The 19,894-nt window shown below is 41.7% G+C and overlaps 1 protein-coding gene across 1 annotated transcript in view; it reads right to left on the minus strand.

Annotated features, from left to right (window-relative positions):
• LOC139402761 (serine/threonine-protein kinase Sgk1-like) overlaps nucleotides 1-19,894 on the minus strand; it is a 42,418-nt gene that overhangs the window by 2,207 nt on the left and 20,317 nt on the right. The window contains exons 4-7 of the mRNA XM_071146676.1: nucleotides 6,847-7,035; nucleotides 6,467-6,598; nucleotides 5,206-5,442; nucleotides 3,850-3,945 (exon numbers count right to left, since the gene is read on the minus strand). Of these exons, the coding sequence (XP_071002777.1) occupies nucleotides 3,850-3,945; nucleotides 5,206-5,442; nucleotides 6,467-6,598; nucleotides 6,847-7,035 (654 nt within the window). The remainder of the gene's footprint in view (nucleotides 1-3,849; nucleotides 3,946-5,205; nucleotides 5,443-6,466; nucleotides 6,599-6,846; nucleotides 7,036-19,894) is intronic.

Below are 19,894 nucleotides of genomic sequence, written 5' to 3' on the forward strand. Positions count from 1 at the left end.
TGCACACTCAGGTTTATTACGGGTTCTAGCTACAGAACTCACCACTGTGTTTTATATCAACATGTGGGTTGCTGTGACTTCGCTGTGCGTGAGACGAGAACAACGTGTCCAACAGAGCTGGGTATGGATTCCACTTGAGGCCCATGTGATCTCCACAGAGTTGGGTATGGATTCCACTTGAGGCCCATGTGATCTCCACAGAGTTGGGTATGGATTCCACTTGAGGCCCATGTGATCTCCACAGAGTTGGGTATGGATTCCACTTGAGGCCCATGTGATCTCCACAGAGTTGGGTATGGATTCCACTTGAGGCCCATGTGATAACCACAGAGTTGGGTATGGATTCCACTTGAGGCCCATGTGATCTCCACAGAGCTGGGTATGGATTCCACTTGAGGCCCATGTGATCTCCACAGAGTTGGGTATGGATTCCACTTGAGGCCCATGCGATCTCCACAGAGTTGGGTATGGATTCCACTTGAGGCCCATGTGATTTCCACAGAGTTCCACTTGAGGCCCATGTGATCTCCACAGAGTTGGGTATGGATTCCACTTGAGGCCCATGTGATTTCCACAGAGTTCCACTTGAGGCCCATGTGATCTCCACAGAGTTGGGTATGGATTCAACTTGAGGCCCATGCGATCTCCACAGAGTTGGGTATGGATTCCACTTGAGGCCCATGCGATCTCCACAGAGTTGGGTATGGATTCCACTTGAGGCCCATGTGATCTCCACAGAGTTGGGTATGGATTCCACTTGAGGCCCATGCGATCTCCACAGAGTTGGGTATGGATTCCACTTGAGGCCCATGCGATCTCCACAGAGCTGGGTATGGATTCCACTTGAGGCCCATGTGATCTCCACAGAGTTGGGTATGGATTCCACTTGAGGCCCATGCGATCTCCACAGAGTTGGGTATGGATTCCACTTGAGGCCCATGCGATCTCCACAGAGCTGGGTATGGATTCCACTTGAGGCCCATGTGATCTCCACAGAGTTGGGTATGGATTCCACTTGAGGCCCATGCGATCTCCACAGAGTTGGGTATGGATTCCACTTGAGGCCCATGTGATCTCCACAGAGTTGGGTATGGATTCCACTTGAGGCCCATGCGATCTCCACAGAGTTGGGTATGGATTCCACTTGAGGCCCATGCGATCTCCACAGAGTTGGGTATGGATTCCACTTGAGGCCCATGCGATCTCCACAGAGTTGGGTATGGATTCCACTTGAGGCCCATGCGATCTCCACAGAGTTGGGTATGGATTCCACTTGAGGCCCATGCGATCTCCACAGAGCTGGGTATGGATTCCACTTGAGGCCCATGCGATCTCCACAGAGTTGGGTATGGATTCCACTTGAGGCCCATGCGATCTCCACAGAGTTGGGTATGGCTGCCTTTTCCTGTTACTCTCCTCGCCTGTGGAATAGCCTGCAGACTAAACCTGAGACTCTCTTGCCCCTTTTAAACATTTATTGGAGGAATTATTTTTCTTCTTCTATTGGATTGTAACAGTTTATGCAAGGGGAATAACCTGTTAGGGGAATAACCTGTTAGGGGAATAACCTGTTAGGGGAATAACCTGTTAGGGGAATAACCTGTTAGGGGAATAACCTGTTAGGAGAATAACCTGTTAGGGGAATAACCTGTTAGGGGAATAACCTGTTAGGGGAATAACCTGTTAGGGGAATAACCTGTTAGGAGAATAACCTGTTAGGAGAATAACCTGTTAGGGGAATAACCTGTTAGGGGAATAACCTGTTAGGGGAATAACCTGTTAGGGGAATAACCTGTTAGGGGAATAACCTGTTAGGGGAATAACCTGTTAGGGGAATAACCTGTTAGGAGAATAACCTGTTAGGGGAATAACCTGTTAGGGGAATAACCTGTTAGGGGAATAACCTGTTAGGGGAATAACCTGTTAGGAGAATAACCTGTTAGGAGAATAACCTGTTAGGGGAATAACCTGTTAGGAGAATAACCTGTTAGGAGAATAACCTGTTAGGAGAATAACCTGTTAGGGGAATAACCTGTTAGGGGAATAACCTGTTAGGGGAATAACCTGTTAGGGGAATAACCTGTTAGGGGAATAACCTGTTAGGAGAATAACCTGTTAGGGGAATAACCTGTTAGGGGAATAACCTGTTAGGGGAATAACCTGTTAGGGGAATAACCTGTTAGTGGAATAACCTGTTAGGGGAATAACCTGTTAGGGGAATAACCTGTTAGGGGAATAACCTGTAATAATTGCTGTTGTATATTTTATTGTGTGTTATTGCTGCCCCAAGTCCACCTGGCCGTGCTGCTGCTCCAGTTTCAACTGACCTGAGCCCTAGGACCATGCCCCAGGACTACCTGACATGATGACTCCTTGCTGTCCCCAGTCCACCTGGCTGTGCTGCTGCTCCAGTTTCAACGGTTCTGCCTTATTATTATTCGACCATGCTGGTCATTTATGAACATTTGAACATCTTGGCCATGTTCTGTTATAATCTCCACCCCAATCGCCAGAAGAGGACTGGCCACCCCACATAGCCTGGTTCCTCTCTAGGTTTCTTCCTAGGTTTTGGCCTTTCTAGGGAGTTTTTCCTAGCCACCGTGCTTCTACACCTGCATTGCTTGCTGTTTGGGGTTTTAGGCTGGGTTTATGAACATCACTTTGAGATATCAGCTGATGTACGAAGGGCTATATAAATACATTTGATTTGATTTTGATTTGTTATCTGTGATCGTTTTGTCTTGTCTTTTGTAGTTTCTTAGTCGTTGTACCTGAAACTGTATGTGTAAACATGTATACACAGGGCCCAGCTGTAACAGAGACCTTGGTCTCAGTCAGGGCCCAGCTGTAACAGAGGTCTCAGTCAGGGCCCAGATGTAACAGAGGCCTTGGTCTCAGTCAGAGCCCAGCTGTAACAGAGACCTTGGTCTCAGTCAGGGCCCAGCTGTAACAGAGACCTCGGTCTCAGTCAGGGCCCAGCTGTAACAGAGGTCTCAGTCAGAGTCCAGCTGTAACAGAGGGAGGAGGGAGATAGAGAGAGAGAGAGAGAGAGAGAGAGAGCGAGAGAGAGAGAGAGAGAGAGAGAGAGAGAGAGAGATGGGGAGAGAAAGAGAGAGAGAGAGAGAGAGAGAGAGAGAGCGAGCGAGAGAGAGAGAGAGAGAGAGAGAGCGAGAGAGAGAGAGAGAGAGAGAGAGAGAGCTGGGGAGAGAGAGAGAGAGAGAGAGAGAGAGAGAGCGGGGGAGAGAGAGAGAGAGAGAGAGAGAGAGAGAGGGGGAGAGAGAGAGAGCGAGCGAGCGAGAGAGAGAGAGAGAGAGAGAGAGAGAGAGAGAGATGGGGAGAGAGAGAGTGAGAGAGAGAGAGAGAGAGTGAGAAAGAGAGAGAGAGAGAGAGATGGGGAGAGAGAGAGAGCGAGCGAGAGAGAGAGAGAGAGAGATAGAGAGAGGGAGAGAGGGGGGGGGAATGTAGAATGTTTTTTGTGTGCATTCTGTCAGGGTAGGTTATTGTTAGACATCAGGGATCCTGTGGGGAGGAGTGAGGAATATGTGGCCGAGGTCAGGTGGTGTGAGGATGAACAGATATCACTAAAGATCTGCCTAGCAACAAAAACATTTAATGTTTAGAAGGAAGGAGGATACTTCGCACCATGTCTTTGTCGTATACAGATGTGTGACCCAGTGGGTGAATCAACTTGGTTTGAGCTATACTAATCCTCCGTGAGTTTTTATACCAGGTTTATTTAGAACCTAACACTATATATCATCCATTTCAAAGTTTAAAAAAATTGATTGTACCAATCCCAGGTTGCCCCTAAAAAATGTATTCGCCAAACTAAATGGTTTGTGAACTCACCAGGCCATAAAGCATCTCATAAAGCACGGCTCCTAAACACCACCAGTCGACCGTCCTGTCATAAGGCTGCTTGTGTAACACCTCTGGAGCTAGGTACTATAGAGGGAGGGAGGGAGGGGGGAGGAGGGAGGGAGGGAGGGAGGGAGGAGGGGGAGAGGAGGGAGGGAGGGAGGAGGGGGAGAGGAGGGAGGGAGAGGAGGGAGGAGGGGGAGAGGAGGGGGAGAGGAGGGAGGGAGGGAGAGGAGGGAGGAGGGGGAGAGGAGGGAGGGAGGGAGGGAGAGGAGGGAGGAGGGGGAGAGGAGGGAGGGAGGGAGGGAGAGGAGGGGGAGAGGAGGGAGGGAGGGAGGGAGAGGAGGGAGGAGGGGGAGAGGAGGGAGGGAGGGAGGAGGGGGAGAGGAGGGAGGGGAGAGAGAGAGAGAGAGAGGGGGGGAGGGAGGGGCGAGGGGGAGAGGAGGGAGGAGGAGGGGGAGAGGAGGGAGGGGGGGAGGGGGAGAGGGAAGGAGGAGGAGAGGAGGGGGAGAGGAGGGAGGGAGGGAGGGGGAGAGGGAGGGAGGGAGGGAGGAGGGAGAGAGGAGGGAGGGAGGGGTAAGATAGAGAGAGAGAGAGAGGGGGAGGGGGGGAGGGAAAGAGAGAGAACATTAGCTATGACATTGTCAATCCAATCATCACCAGCAGATACAGAGAGGTGAAATGAAGCTACAAGCATACATATACAAAAGTATGTGGACACCCCTTCAAATTAGTGAATTCAGCTATTTCAGCCACATCCGTTGCTGGCTGGTGTATAATATCGAGCAAACAGCCATGCAATCTCCATAGACAAACATTGGCAGTAGTGGAAAGCCTTCCCAGAAGAGTGGAGGCTGTTGTAGCAGCAATGTTCCAACATCTAGTGGAAAGCCTTCCCAGAAGAGTGGAGGCTGTTATAGCAGCAATGTTCCAACATCTAGTGGAAAGCCTTCCCAGAAGAGTGGAGGCTGTTGTAGCAGCAATGTTCCAACATCTAGTGGAAAGCCTTCCCAGAAGAGTGGAGGATGTTATAGCAGCAATGTTCCAACATCTAGTGGAAAGCCTTCCCAGAAGAGTGGAGGCTGGTATAGCAGCAATGTTCCAACATCTAGTGGAAAGCCTTCCCAGAAGAGTGGAGGCTGTTATAGCAGCAATGTTCCTACATCTAGTGGAAAGCCTTCCCAGAAGAGTGGAGGCTGTTATAGGGCGGGCCAACTCCATATTAATGCCCGTGATTTTGAAATGAGATGGTCGACGAGTGTCCACATACTTTTGGTCAAGTAGTGTACCTTCAATACAACCAACCAATCAAACTTGATCAAAAACCAAAAAAAGTTCTGTCCTTACCTCTGGAGTTCCACAGAACGTCGACGTGGTTCCGTTCTGTTCTATGTTCTCCTTGCAGAGGCCGAAGTCCGTGAGTATGATGTGTCCTTGAGAGTCCAGTAGAATATTCTCAGGCTTCAGGTCTCTGTACACAATGTTTAGAGAGTGGAGGTAGCCCAGGGCACTGGAGATCTCCGCTGTATAGAACCTGGCCCGCGGCTCTAAGAAACGCCTCTCCCTCTGGAGATGGTAGAACAACTAGAGGAGAGGAGAGAGAGGGAGAGGAGAGAGAGGAGAGAGAGAGAGAAGGAGAGAGAAGAGAGAGAGAGAGAGAGAGAGAGAGAGGAGAGAGAGTGGGAGAGAGAGAGAGAGGGGAGAGAAGGAGAGAGCGAGAGAGGGAGAGAGCGAGAGAGAGAGGAAGCGAGAGCGAGAGAGAGGGAGAGAGAGAGACAGAGAGAGAGAGAGACAGAGAGAGAGAGAGAGAGAGAGAGGGGGGGAGACAGAGAGAGAGAGAGAAAGAGAGAGAGAGAGAGAGAGGGGGAGAGAGGGAGAGAGAGGGAGAGAGAGAGGGAGAGAGAGAGGGAGAGAGAGAGAGGGAGAGAGAGGGAGAGAGAGGGAGAGAGAGGGAGAGAGAGAGGGAGAGAGAGGGAGAGAGAGGGAGAGAGAGGGAGAGAGAGAAGGAGGAAGGGAGAGAGGCGGAGAGAGGGAGAAAGATAGGGAGTGAGGGAGAGAGGGAGAGAGAAAGAGAGGGGGAGAGGGAGAGAGAGAGAGAGAAAGGGAGTGGGGGAGAAGTGGAGAGAGAGAGAGAGGGGGAGAGAGAGAGAAAGGGAGTGGGGGAGAGGCGGAAAGAGGGAGAGAGAGAGAGAGAGCGGGAGGTAGAGAGGAGAAAAAGAGTCCACATTTAAACAGTGCTGTCTTCACTCCTTCACACCAGAAATATGCCCGTGCTAATTCTGCACACAGTTTACCCGATCCTCTCCCTCCCTCTCTCTCTCCCTTCCCCCTTCCTCACTCCCCCCCCTCTCTCTCTCTATCCCTCCTTCCTTCCCTCCCTCCCTCCCTCTCCTTCTCTCTCTATCCCTCCTTCCTTCCTTCCTTCCTTCCCTCTCTCCCTCCCTGCCTCACTCCCCCTCCTGCTCTCTCTCCCTCTCTCTCTCCCTTACTCCTGCCATCTCTCCCTCCCTTTCTCTCGCTCTCTCCCTCCGTCCTTTCCTCTCTCTCTCTCCCTCCCTTCCTCTCTCCATCCTTCCTTCCCTTCCTCCTTTCTTATGTTTCTCCTCACCTCTCCTCCGTTAATGTAGTCCAGCACAAAGTAGAGTTTATCAGCTGTCTGGAAGGAGTAGTGTAGTCCCACTAGGAAGGGGTGTTTAATGTTCTTCAACAGGACGTTCCTCTCTGACATGATGTGCTTCTCCTGGAGGTCAACAAAGGGAAAAGGAACAGGGTTAGAGGTTATAGGTCATAGTGTCTGTCTGTCTGTCTGTCTGTCTGTCTGTCTCTCTCTCTCTCTGGAAGGAGTAGTGTAGTCCCACTAGGAAGGGGTGTTTAATGTTCTTCCACAGGACGTTCCTCTCTGACATGATGTGCTTCTCCTGGAGGTCAACAAAGGGTAAGGGTTAGAGGTCATGGAGGTTGGCCACGTGGTGTCTGTGCAACTTGTACCTCTTTCTTCTTCAGGATGGCCTTCTTCTGCAGCACCTTAACAGCGTAGAACTGGTCGTCTGTCCGGTGCCTGGCTAGGAGGACCTTCCCGAAGCTGCCCTTCCCTATCACCTTCAGGAAGTGGAAGTCACTGGGCTTGGCTGTGGGGTTGGAGGACGGGCCCAGGTTCATCTGCTGGGAGGGACTGGGCTGTAGATGAGAGGAAGAGGTAAGAGCTATGATATAAACATACTTTAATTTCATTTTAACCACATTGGAAAATTAAATATCTGTTCGCACCCCAGCCAAAAGTAGCAGTGAATCTACACACAATACCCCATATAATGACAAAAACAGGTTTTTATTTATAAATAATAATAACATTTAAAAAATGACATATCACATTTACATAAGTATTCAGACCCTTTACTCAGTACTTTGTTGAAGCACCTTTGTCAGTGATTACAGCCTAGAGTCTTCTTGGGTTTGACGCTACAAGCTTGGCACACCTGTATTTGGGGAGTTTCTATCCCTAACCCTCGGTGATTTGATCTTGCAACCTTTTGGTTACTAGTCCAACACGCTAACCACTAGGCTACCTGCTGGTTACTAGTCAAACACTCTAACCACTAGGCTACCTGCTGGTTACTAGTCCAACACTCTAACCATTAGTCTACCTGCTGGTTACTAGTCCAACACGCTAACCACTAGGCTACCTGCTGGTTACTAGTCCAACACACTAACCACTAGGCTACCTGCTGTTTACTAGTCCAACACACTAACCACTAGGCTACCTGCTGGTTACTAGTCCAACACTCTAACCACTAGGCTAGCTGCTGGTTATTAGTCCAACACACTAACCACTAGGCAACCTGCTGGTTACTAGTCCAACACACTAACGACTAGGCAACCTGCTGGTTACTAGTCCAACACTCTAACCACTAGGCTACCTGCTGGTTATTAGTCCAACACTCTAACCACTAGGCTACCTGCTGGTTACTAGTCCAACACACTAACCACTAGGCTACCTGCTGGTTACTAGTCCAACACACTAACCACTAGGCTACCTGCTGGTTACTAGTCCAACACTCTAACCACTAGTCTACCTGCTGGTTATTAGTCCAACACACTAACCACTAGGCTACCTGCTGGTTACTAGTCCAACACACTAACCACTAGGCTACCTGCTGGTTACTAGTCCAACACACTAACCACTAGGCTACCTGCTGGTTACTAGTCCAACACTCTAACCACTAGTCTACCTGCTGGTTACTAGTCCAACACACTAACCACTAAGCTACCTGCTGGTTACTAGTCCAACACTCTAACCACTAGTCTACCTGCTGGTTACTAGTCCAACACTCTAACCACTAGTCTACCTGCTGGTTACTAGTCCAACACACTAACCACTAGGCTACCTGCTGGTTACTAGTCCAACACACTAACCACTAGGCTACCTGCTGGTTACTAGTCCAACACTCTAACCACTAGTCTACCTGCTGGTTACTAGTCCAACACACTAACCACTAAGCTACCTGCTGGTTACTAGTCCAACACTCTAACCACTAGGCTACCTGCTGGTTACTAGTCCAACACACTAACCACTAGGCTACCTGCTGGTTACTAGTCCAACACACTAACCACTAGGCTACCTGCTGGTTACTAGTCCAACACACTAACCACTAGGCTACCTGCTGGTTACTAGTCCAACACACTAACCACTAAGCTACCTACTGGTTACTAGTCCAACACTCTAACCACTAGGCTACCTGCTGGTTACTAGTCCAACACTCTAACCACTAGTCTACCTGCTGGTTACTAGTCCAACACACTAACCACTAGTCTACCTGCTGGTCACTAGTCCAACACGCTAACCACTAGGCTACCTGCTGTTTACTAGTCCAACACACTAACCACTAGGCTACCTGCTGGTTACTAGTCCAACACTCTAACCACTAGTCTACCTGCTGGTTATTAGTCCAACACACTAACCACTAGGCTACCTGCTGGTTACTAGTCCAACACACTAACCACTAGTCTACCTGCTGGTTACAAGTCCAACACTCTAACCACTAGGCTACCTGCTGGTTACTAGTCCAACACACTAACCACTAGTCTACCTGCTGGTTACTAGTCCAACACGCTAACCACTAGTCTACCTGCTGGTTACTAGTCCAACACTCTAACCACTAGGCTACCTGCTGGTTACTAGTCCAACACACTAACCACTAGGCTACCTGCTGGTTACTAGTCCAACACTCTAACCACTAGTCTACCTGCTGGTTACTAGTCCAACACACTAACCACTAAGCTACCTGCTGGTTACTAGTCCAACACACTAACCACTAGGCTACCTGCTGGTTATTAGTCCAACACTCTAACCACTAGGCTACCTGCTGGTTACTAGTCCAACACACTAACCACTAGTCAACCTGCTGGTTACTAGTCCAACACTCTAACCACTAGGCTACCTGCTGGTTATTAGTCCAACACTCTAACCACTAGGCTACCTGCTGTTTACTAGTCCAACACACTAACCACTAGGCTACCTGCTGGTTACTAGTCCAACACTCTAACCACTAGTCTACCTGCTGGTTATTAGTCCAACACACTAACCACTAGGCTACCTGCTGGTTACTAGTCCAACACACTAACCACTAGTCTACCTGCTGGTTACAAGTCCAACACTCTAACCACTAGGCTACCTGCTGGTTACTAGTCCAACACACTAACCACTAGTCTACCTGCTGGTTACTAGTCCAACACGCTAACCACTAGTCTACCTGCTGGTTACTAGTCCAACACTCTAACCACTAGGCTACCTGCTGGTTACTAGTCCAACACACTAACCACTAGGCTACCTGCTGGTTACTAGTCCAACACTCTAACCACTAGTCTACCTGCTGGTTACTAGTCCAACACACTAACCACTAAGCTACCTGCTGGTTACTAGTCCAACACACTAACCACTAGGCTACCTGCTGGTTATTAGTCCAACACTCTAACCACTAGGCTACCTGCTGGTTACTAGTCCAACACACTAACCACTAGTCAACCTGCTGGTTACTAGTCCAACACTCTAACCACTAGGCTACCTGCTGGTTATTAGTCCAACACTCTAACCACTAGGCTACCTGCTGGTTACTAGTCCAACACACTAACCACTAGTCTACCTGCTGGTTACTAGTCCAACACACTAACCACTAGGCTACCTGCTGGTTACTAGTCCAACACTCTAACCACTAGTCTACCTGCTGGTTACTAGTCCAACATTCTAACCACTAGTCTACCTGCTGGTTACTAGTCCAACACACTAACCACTAGTCTACCTGCTGGTTACTAGTCCAACACACTAACCACTAGTCTACCTGCTGGTTACTAGTCCAACACACTAACCACTAGTCAACCTGCTGGTTACTAGTCCAACACACTAACCACTAGGCTACCTGCTGGTTACTAGTCCAACACTCTAACCACTAGGCTACCTGCTGGTTACTAGTCCAACTCTCTAACCACTAGTCTACCTGCTGGTTACTAGTCCAACACACTAACCACTAGTCTACCTGCTGGTTACTAGTCCAACACACTAACCACTAGGCTACCTGCTGGTTACTAGTCCAACACGCTAACCACTAGGCTACCTGCTGGTTACTAGTCCAACACACTAACCACTAGTCTACCTGCTGGTTACTAGTCCAACACGCTAACCACTAGTCTACCTTTTGGTTACTAGTCCAACACGCTAACCACTGGTCTACCTGCTGGTTACTAGTCCAACACACTAACCACTAGGCTACCTGCTGGTTACTAGTCCAACACACTAACCACTAGGCTACCTGCTGGTTACTAGTCCAACACGCTAACCACTAGGCTACCTGCTGGTTACTAGTCCAACACTCTAACCACTAGTCTACCTGCTGGTTACTAGTCCAACACGCTAACCACCATGCTACCTGCTGGTTACTAGTCCAACACACTAACCACTAGTCTACCTGCTGGTTACTAGTCCAACACTCTAACCACTAGGCTACCTGCTGGTTACTAGTCCAACACACTAACCACTAGGCTACCTGCTGGTTACTAGTCCAACACACTAACCACTAGTCTACCTCCTGGTTACCAGTCCAACACACTAACCACTAGTCAACCTGCTGGTTACTAGTCCAACACTCTAACCACTAGGCTACCTGCTGGTTATTAGTCCAACACTCTAACCACTAGGCTACCTGCTGGTTACTAGTCCAACACACTAACCACTAGTCTACCTGCTGGTTACTAGTCCAACACACTAACCACTAGGCTACCTGCTGGTTACTAGTCCAACACTCTAACCACTAGTCTACCTGCTGGTTACTAGTCCAACATTCTAACCACTAGTCTACCTGCTGGTTACTAGTCCAACACACTAACCACTAGTCTACCTGCTGGTTACTAGTCCAACACACTAACCACTAGTCTACCTGCTGGTTACTAGTCCAACACACTAACCACTAGTCAACCTGCTGGTTACTAGTCCAACACACTAACCACTAGGCTACCTGCTGGTTACTAGTCCAACACTCTAACCACTAGGCTACCTGCTGGTTACTAGTCCAACTCTCTAACCACTAGTCTACCTGCTGGTTACTAGTCCAACACACTAACCACTAGTCTACCTGCTGGTTACTAGTCCAACACACTAACCACTAGGCTACCTGCTGGTTACTAGTCCAACACGCTAACCACTAGGCTACCTGCTGGTTACTAGTCCAACACACTAACCACTAGTCTACCTGCTGGTTACTAGTCCAACACGCTAACCACTAGTCTACCTTTTGGTTACTAGTCCAACACGCTAACCACTGGTCTACCTGCTGGTTACTAGTCCAACACACTAACCACTAGGCTACCTGCTGGTTACTAGTCCAACACACTAACCACTAGGCTACCTGCTGGTTACTAGTCCAACACGCTAACCACTAGGCTACCTGCTGGTTACTAGTCCAACACTCTAACCACTAGTCTACCTGCTGGTTACTAGTCCAACACGCTAACCACCATGCTACCTGCTGGTTACTAGTCCAACACACTAACCACTAGTCTACCTGCTGGTTACTAGTCCAACACTCTAACCACTAGGCTACCTGCTGGTTACTAGTCCAACACACTAACCACTAGGCTACCTGCTGGTTACTAGTCCAACACACTAACCACTAGTCTACCTCCTGGTTACCAGTCCAACACTCTAACCACTAGTCTACCTGCTGGTTACTAGTCCAACACACTAACCACTAGTCTACCTGCTGGTTACTAGTCCAACACACTAACCACTAGTCTACCTGCTGGTTACTAGTCCAACACACGAACCACTAAGTTACCTGTAAATACTTAGGAACACATTTCCCAAATTAAAATCACTCTCCTGCTGTTTTTACCGTTTTCCATGTCCAACAAATAAAATGGTTTTTTATTTTTGTTTTATTGTTGTGTATAATAACGTTTAAAGTGCTAATGAATCAAAAGGTCAACCAAAAGGGGTGTTTATATTAAATTATAACATGAACATATTGGTGGGGAAACTCAACATAGAAAGGCTGACATGCATCAAAACCACCACACAAACACGTTATAACATCCAGTTACGATCAGTGTACTTCCCATAGTCAAACTCTGCACTACTGTACTACTACAATATATTCTGTACTACTGTACTACTACAATATATTCTGTACTACTATACTACTACAATATATTCTGCACTACTGTACTACTACAATATATTCTACACTACTGTACTACTACAATATATTCTGTACTACTACAATATATTCTGCACTACTATACTACTACAATATATTCTGCACTACTGTACTACTACAATATATTCTACACTACTGTACTACTACAATATATTCTGCACTACTGTACTACTACAATATATTCTGCACTACTACAATATATTCTGCACTACTGTACTACTACAATATATTCTACACTACTGTACTACTACAATATATTCTGCACTACTGTACTACTACAATATATTCTACGCTACTGTACTACTACAATATATTCTGCACTACTATACTACTACAATATATTCTACACTACTGTACTACTACAATATATTCTGCACTACTATACTACTACAATATATTCTGCACTACTGTACTACTACAATATATTCTACACTACTGTACTACTACAATATATTCTGCACTACTGTACTACTACAATATATTCTGCACTACTGTACTACTACAATATATTCTGCACTACTGTACTACTACAATATATTCTGTACTACTACAATATATTCTGTACTACTACAATATATTCTGTACTACTACAATATATTCTGCACTACTGTACTACTACACTATATTCTGCACTACTACAATATATTCTGCACTACTGTACTACTACAATATATTCTACACTACTGTACTACTACACTATATTCTGCACTACTGTACTACTACAATATATTCTACACTACTGTACTACTACAATATATTCTACACTACTGTACTACTACACTATATTCTGCACTACTATACTACTACAATATATTCTGCACTACTGTACTACTACAATATATTCTACACTACTGTACTACTACAATATATTCTGCACTACTGTACTACTACAATATATTCTGCACTACTGTACTACTACAATATATTCTACACTACTGTACTACTACAATATATTCTGCACTACTGTACTACTACAATATATTCTGCACTACTGTACTACTACAATATATTCTGCACTACTGTACTACTACAATATATTCTACACTACTATACTACTACAATATATTCTGCACTACTACAATATATTCTGCACTACTGTACTACTACAATATATTCTGCACTACTATACTACTACAATATATTCTACACTACTGTACTACTACAATATATTCTGCACTACTGTACTACTACAATATATTCTGCACTACTGTACTACTACAATATATTCTACACTACTACAATATATTCTACACTACTATACTACTACAATATATTCTACACTACTGTACTACTACAATATATTCTGCACTACTATACTACTACAATATATTCTGCACTACTACAATATATTCTACACTACTACAATATATTCTACACTACTATACTACTACAATATATTCTACACTACTGTACTACTACAATATATTCTGCACTACTATACTACTACAATATATTCTGCACTACTGTACTACTACAATATATTCTGTACTACTACAATATATTCTGCACTACTGTACTACTACAATATATTCTACACTACTATACTACTACAATATATTCTACACTACTGTACTACTACAATATATTCTGCACTACTATACTACTACAATATATTCTGCACTACTACAATATATTCTACACTACTACAATATATTCTACACTACTATACTACTACAATATATTCTACACTACTGTACTACTACAATATATTCTGCACTACTATACTACTACAATATATTCTGCACTACTATACTACTACAATATATTCTGCACTACTACAATATATTCTGCACTACTGTACTACTACAATATATTCTGCACTACTGTACTACTACAATATATTCTGCACTACTGTACTACTACAATATATTCTGCACTACTGTACTACTACAATATATTCTGTACTACTACAATATATTCTGCACTACTGTACTACTACAATATATTCTGTACTACTGTACTACTACAATATATTCTACACTACTACAATATATTCTGCACTACTGTACTACTACAATATATTCTGCACTACTGTACTACTACAATATATTCTGTACTACTACAATATATTCTGCACTACTGTACTACTACAATATATTCTGTACTACTGTACTACTACAATATATTCTACACTACTACAATATATTCTGCACTACTGTACTACTACAATATATTCTGCACTACTGTACTACTACAATATATTCTGCACTACTATACTACTACAATATATTCTGCACTACTGTACTACTACAATATATTCTACACTACTACAATATATTCTGCACTACTGTACTACTACAATATATTCTGCACTACTGTACTACTACAATATATTCTACACTACTGTACTACTACAATATATTCTGCACTACTGTACTACTACAATATATTCTGCACTACTACAATATATTCTGCACTACTGTACTACTACACTATATTCTGTACTACTGTACTACTACAATATATTCTACACTACTACAATATATTCTGCACTACTGTACTACTACAATATATTCTGCACTACTGTACTACTACAATATATTCTGTACTACTACAATATATTCTGCACTACTGTACTACTACAATATATTCTGTACTACTGTACTACTACAATATATTCTACACTACTACAATATATTCTGCACTACTGTACTACTACAATATATTCTGCACTACTGTACTACTACAATATATTCTGCACTACTGTACTACTACAATATATTCTACACTACTGTACTACTACAATATATTCTGCACTACTGTACTACTACAATATATTCTGCACTACTACAATATATTCTGCACTACTGTACTACTACAATATATTCTGTACTACTGTACTACTACAATATATTCTGCACTACTGTACTACTACAATATATTCTGCACTACTGTACTACTACAATATATTCTTCACTACTGTACTACTACAATATATTCTGTACTACTACAATATATTCTGCACTACTGTACTACTACAATATATTCTGCACTACTGTACTACTACAATATATTCTGTACTACTGTACTACTACAATATATTCTGCACTACTGTACTACTACAATATATTCTACACTACTGTACTACTACAATATATTCTGCACTACTGTACTACTACAATATATTCTGCACTACTACAATATATTCTGCACTACTGTACTACTACAATATAGTCTGTACTACTGTACTACTACAATATATTCTACACTACTACAATATATTCTGCACTACTGTACTACTACAATATATTCTGCACTACTGTACTACTACAATATATTCTGTACTACTACAATATATTCTGCACTACTGTACTACTACAATATATTCTGTACTACTGTACTACTACAATATATTCTACACTACTACAATATATTCTGCACTACTGTACTACTACAATATATTCTGCACTACTGTACTACTACAATATATTCTGCACTACTGTACTACTACAATATATTCTACACTACTGTACTACTACAATATATTCTGCACTACTGTACTACTACAATATATTCTGCACTACTACAATATATTCTGCACTACTGTACTACTACAATATATTCTGTACTACTGTACTACTACAATATATTCTACACTACTACAATATATTCTGCACTACTGTACTACTACAATATATTCTGCACTACTGTACTACTACAATATATTCTGTACTACTACAATATATTCTGCACTACTGTACTACTACAATATATTCTGTACTACTGTACTACTACAATATATTCTACACTACTACAATATATTCTGCACTACTGTACTACTACAATATATTCTGCACTACTGTACTACTACAATATATTCTGCACTACTGTACTACTACAATATATTCTGCACTACTGTACTACTACAATATATTCTGTACTACTACAATATATTCTGCACTACTGTACTACTACAATATATTCTGCACTACTGTACTACTACAATATATTCTACACTCCTACAATATATTCTGCACTACTGTACTACTACAATATATTCTGTACTACTGTACTACTACAATATATTCTGCACTACTGTACTACTACAATATATTCTGCACTACTGTACTACTACAATATATTCTACACTACTGTACTACTACAATATATTCTGCACTACTACAATATATTCTGCACTACTATACTACTACAATATATTCTGCACTACTATACTACTACAATATATTCTGCACTACTATACTACTACAATATATTCTGCACTACTACAATATATTCTGCACTACTATACTACTACAATATATTCTGCACTACTATACTACTACAATATATTCTACACTACTACAATATATTCTGCACTACTGTACTACTACAATATATTCTGCACTACTATACTACTACAATATATTCTGCACTACTATACTACTACAATATATTCTGCACTACTATACTACTACAATATATTCTGTACTACTATACTACTACAATATATTCTGCACTACTACAATATATTCTACACTACTATACTACTACAATATATTCTGTACTACTATACTACTACAATATATTCTGTACTACTACAATATATTCTGCACTACTATACTACTACAATATATTCTGCACTACTATACTACGACAATATATTCTGCACTACTACAATATATTCTGCACTACTATACTACTACAATATATTCTGCACTACTATACTACTACAATATATTCTGCACTACTACAATATATTCTACACTACTATACTACTACAATATATTCTGCACTACTATACTACTACAATATATTCTGCACTACTATACTACTACAATATATTCTGCACTACTACAATATATTCTGCACTACTACAATATATTCTGCACTACTATACTACTACAATATATTCTACACTACTATACTACTACAATATATTCTGCACTACTATACTACGACAATATATTCTGCACTACTATACTACTACAATATATTCTGCACTACTATACTACTACAATATATTCTGTACTACTACAATATATTCTGCACTACTGTACTACTACAATATATTCTGTACTACTGTACTACTACAATATATTCTACACTACTACAATATATTCTGCACTACTGTACTACTACAATATATTCTGCACTACTGTACTACTACAATATATTCTGCACTACTGTACTACTACAATATATTCTGCACTACTGTACTACTACAATATATTCTGTACTACTACAATATATTCTGCACTACTGTACTACTACAATATATTCTGCACTACTGTACTACTACAATATATTCTACACTCCTACAATATATTCTGCACTACTGTACTACTACAATATATTCTGTACTACTGTACTACTACAATATATTCTGCACTACTGTACTACTACAATATATTCTGCACTACTGTACTACTACAATATATTCTACACTACTGTACTACTACAATATATTCTGCACTACTACAATATATTCTGCAATACTATACTACTACAATATATTCTGCACTACTATACTACTACAATATATTCTGCACTACTATACTACTACAATATATTCTGCACTACTACAATATATTCTGCACTACTATACTACTACAATATATTCTGCACTACTATACTACTACAATATATTCTACACTACTACAATATATTCTGCACTACTGTACTACTACAATATATTCTGCACTACTATACTACTACAATATATTCTGCACTACTATACTACTACAATATATTCTGCACTACTATACTACTACAATATATTCTGTACTACTATACTACTACAATATATTCTGCACTACTACAATATATTCTACACTACTATACTACTACAATATATTCTGTACTACTATACTACTACAATATATTCTGTACTACTACAATATATTCTGCACTACTATACTACTACAATATATTCTGCACTACTATACTACGACAATATATTCTGCACTACTACAATATATTCTGCACTACTATACTACTACAATATATTCTGCACTACTATACTACTACAATATATTCTGCACTACTACAATATATTCTACACTACTATACTACTACAATATATTCTGCACTACTATACTACTACAATATATTCTGCACTACTATACTACTACAATATATTCTGCACTACTACAATATATTCTGCACTACTACAATATATTCTGCACTACTATACTACTACAATATATTCTACACTACTATACTACTACAATATATTCTGCACTACTATACTACGACAATATATTCTGCACTACTATACTACTACAATATATTCTGCACTACTATACTACGATAATATATTCTGCACTACTATACTACTACAATATATTCTGCACTACTGTACTACTACAATATATTCTACACTACTGTACTACTACAATATATTCTGCACTACTGTACTACTACAATATATTCTGCACTACTGTACTACTACAATATATTCTGCACTACTGTACTACTACAATATATTCTACACTACTATACTACTACAATATATTCTGCACTACTATACTACTACAATATATTCTGTACTACTATACTACTACAATATATTCTGCACTACTACAATATATTCTGTACTACTGTACTACTACAATATATTCTGCACTACTGTACTACTACAATATATTCTGCACTACTGTACTACTACAATATATTCTACACTACTGTACTACTACAATATATTCTACACTACTGTACTACTACAATATATTCTGCACTACTACAATATATTCTGCACTACTATACTACTACAATATATTCTGCACTACTGTACTACTACAATATATTCTGTACTACTATACTACTTCAATATATTCTGCACTACTGTACTACTACAATATATTCTGCACTACTGTACTACTACAATATATTCTGCACTACTGTACTACTACAATATATTCTGCACTACTGTACTACTACAATATATTCTGCACTACTGTACTACTACAATATATTCTGCACTACTGTACTACTACAATATATTCTGCACTACTGTACTACTACAATATATTCTGCACTACTGTACTACTACAATATATTCTGCACTACTATACTACTACAATATATTCTGCACTACTGTACTACTACAATATATTCTACACTACTGTACTACTACAATATATTCTGCACTACTGTACTACTACAATATATTCTGCACTACTATACTACTACAATATATTCTGCACTACTATACTACTACAATATATTCTACACTACTGTACTACTACAATATATTCTGCACTACTGTACTACTACAATATATTCTGCACTACTACAATATATTCTGCACTACTGTACTACTACAATATATTCTGTACTACTGTACTACTACAATATATTCTACACTACTACAATATATTCTGCACTACTGT

Source organism: Oncorhynchus clarkii, unplaced genomic scaffold (genome assembly GCF_045791955.1).
Source record: "Oncorhynchus clarkii lewisi isolate Uvic-CL-2024 unplaced genomic scaffold, UVic_Ocla_1.0 unplaced_contig_7609_pilon_pilon, whole genome shotgun sequence".
NCBI classification, from domain to species: domain Eukaryota; kingdom Metazoa; phylum Chordata; class Actinopteri; order Salmoniformes; family Salmonidae; genus Oncorhynchus; species Oncorhynchus clarkii.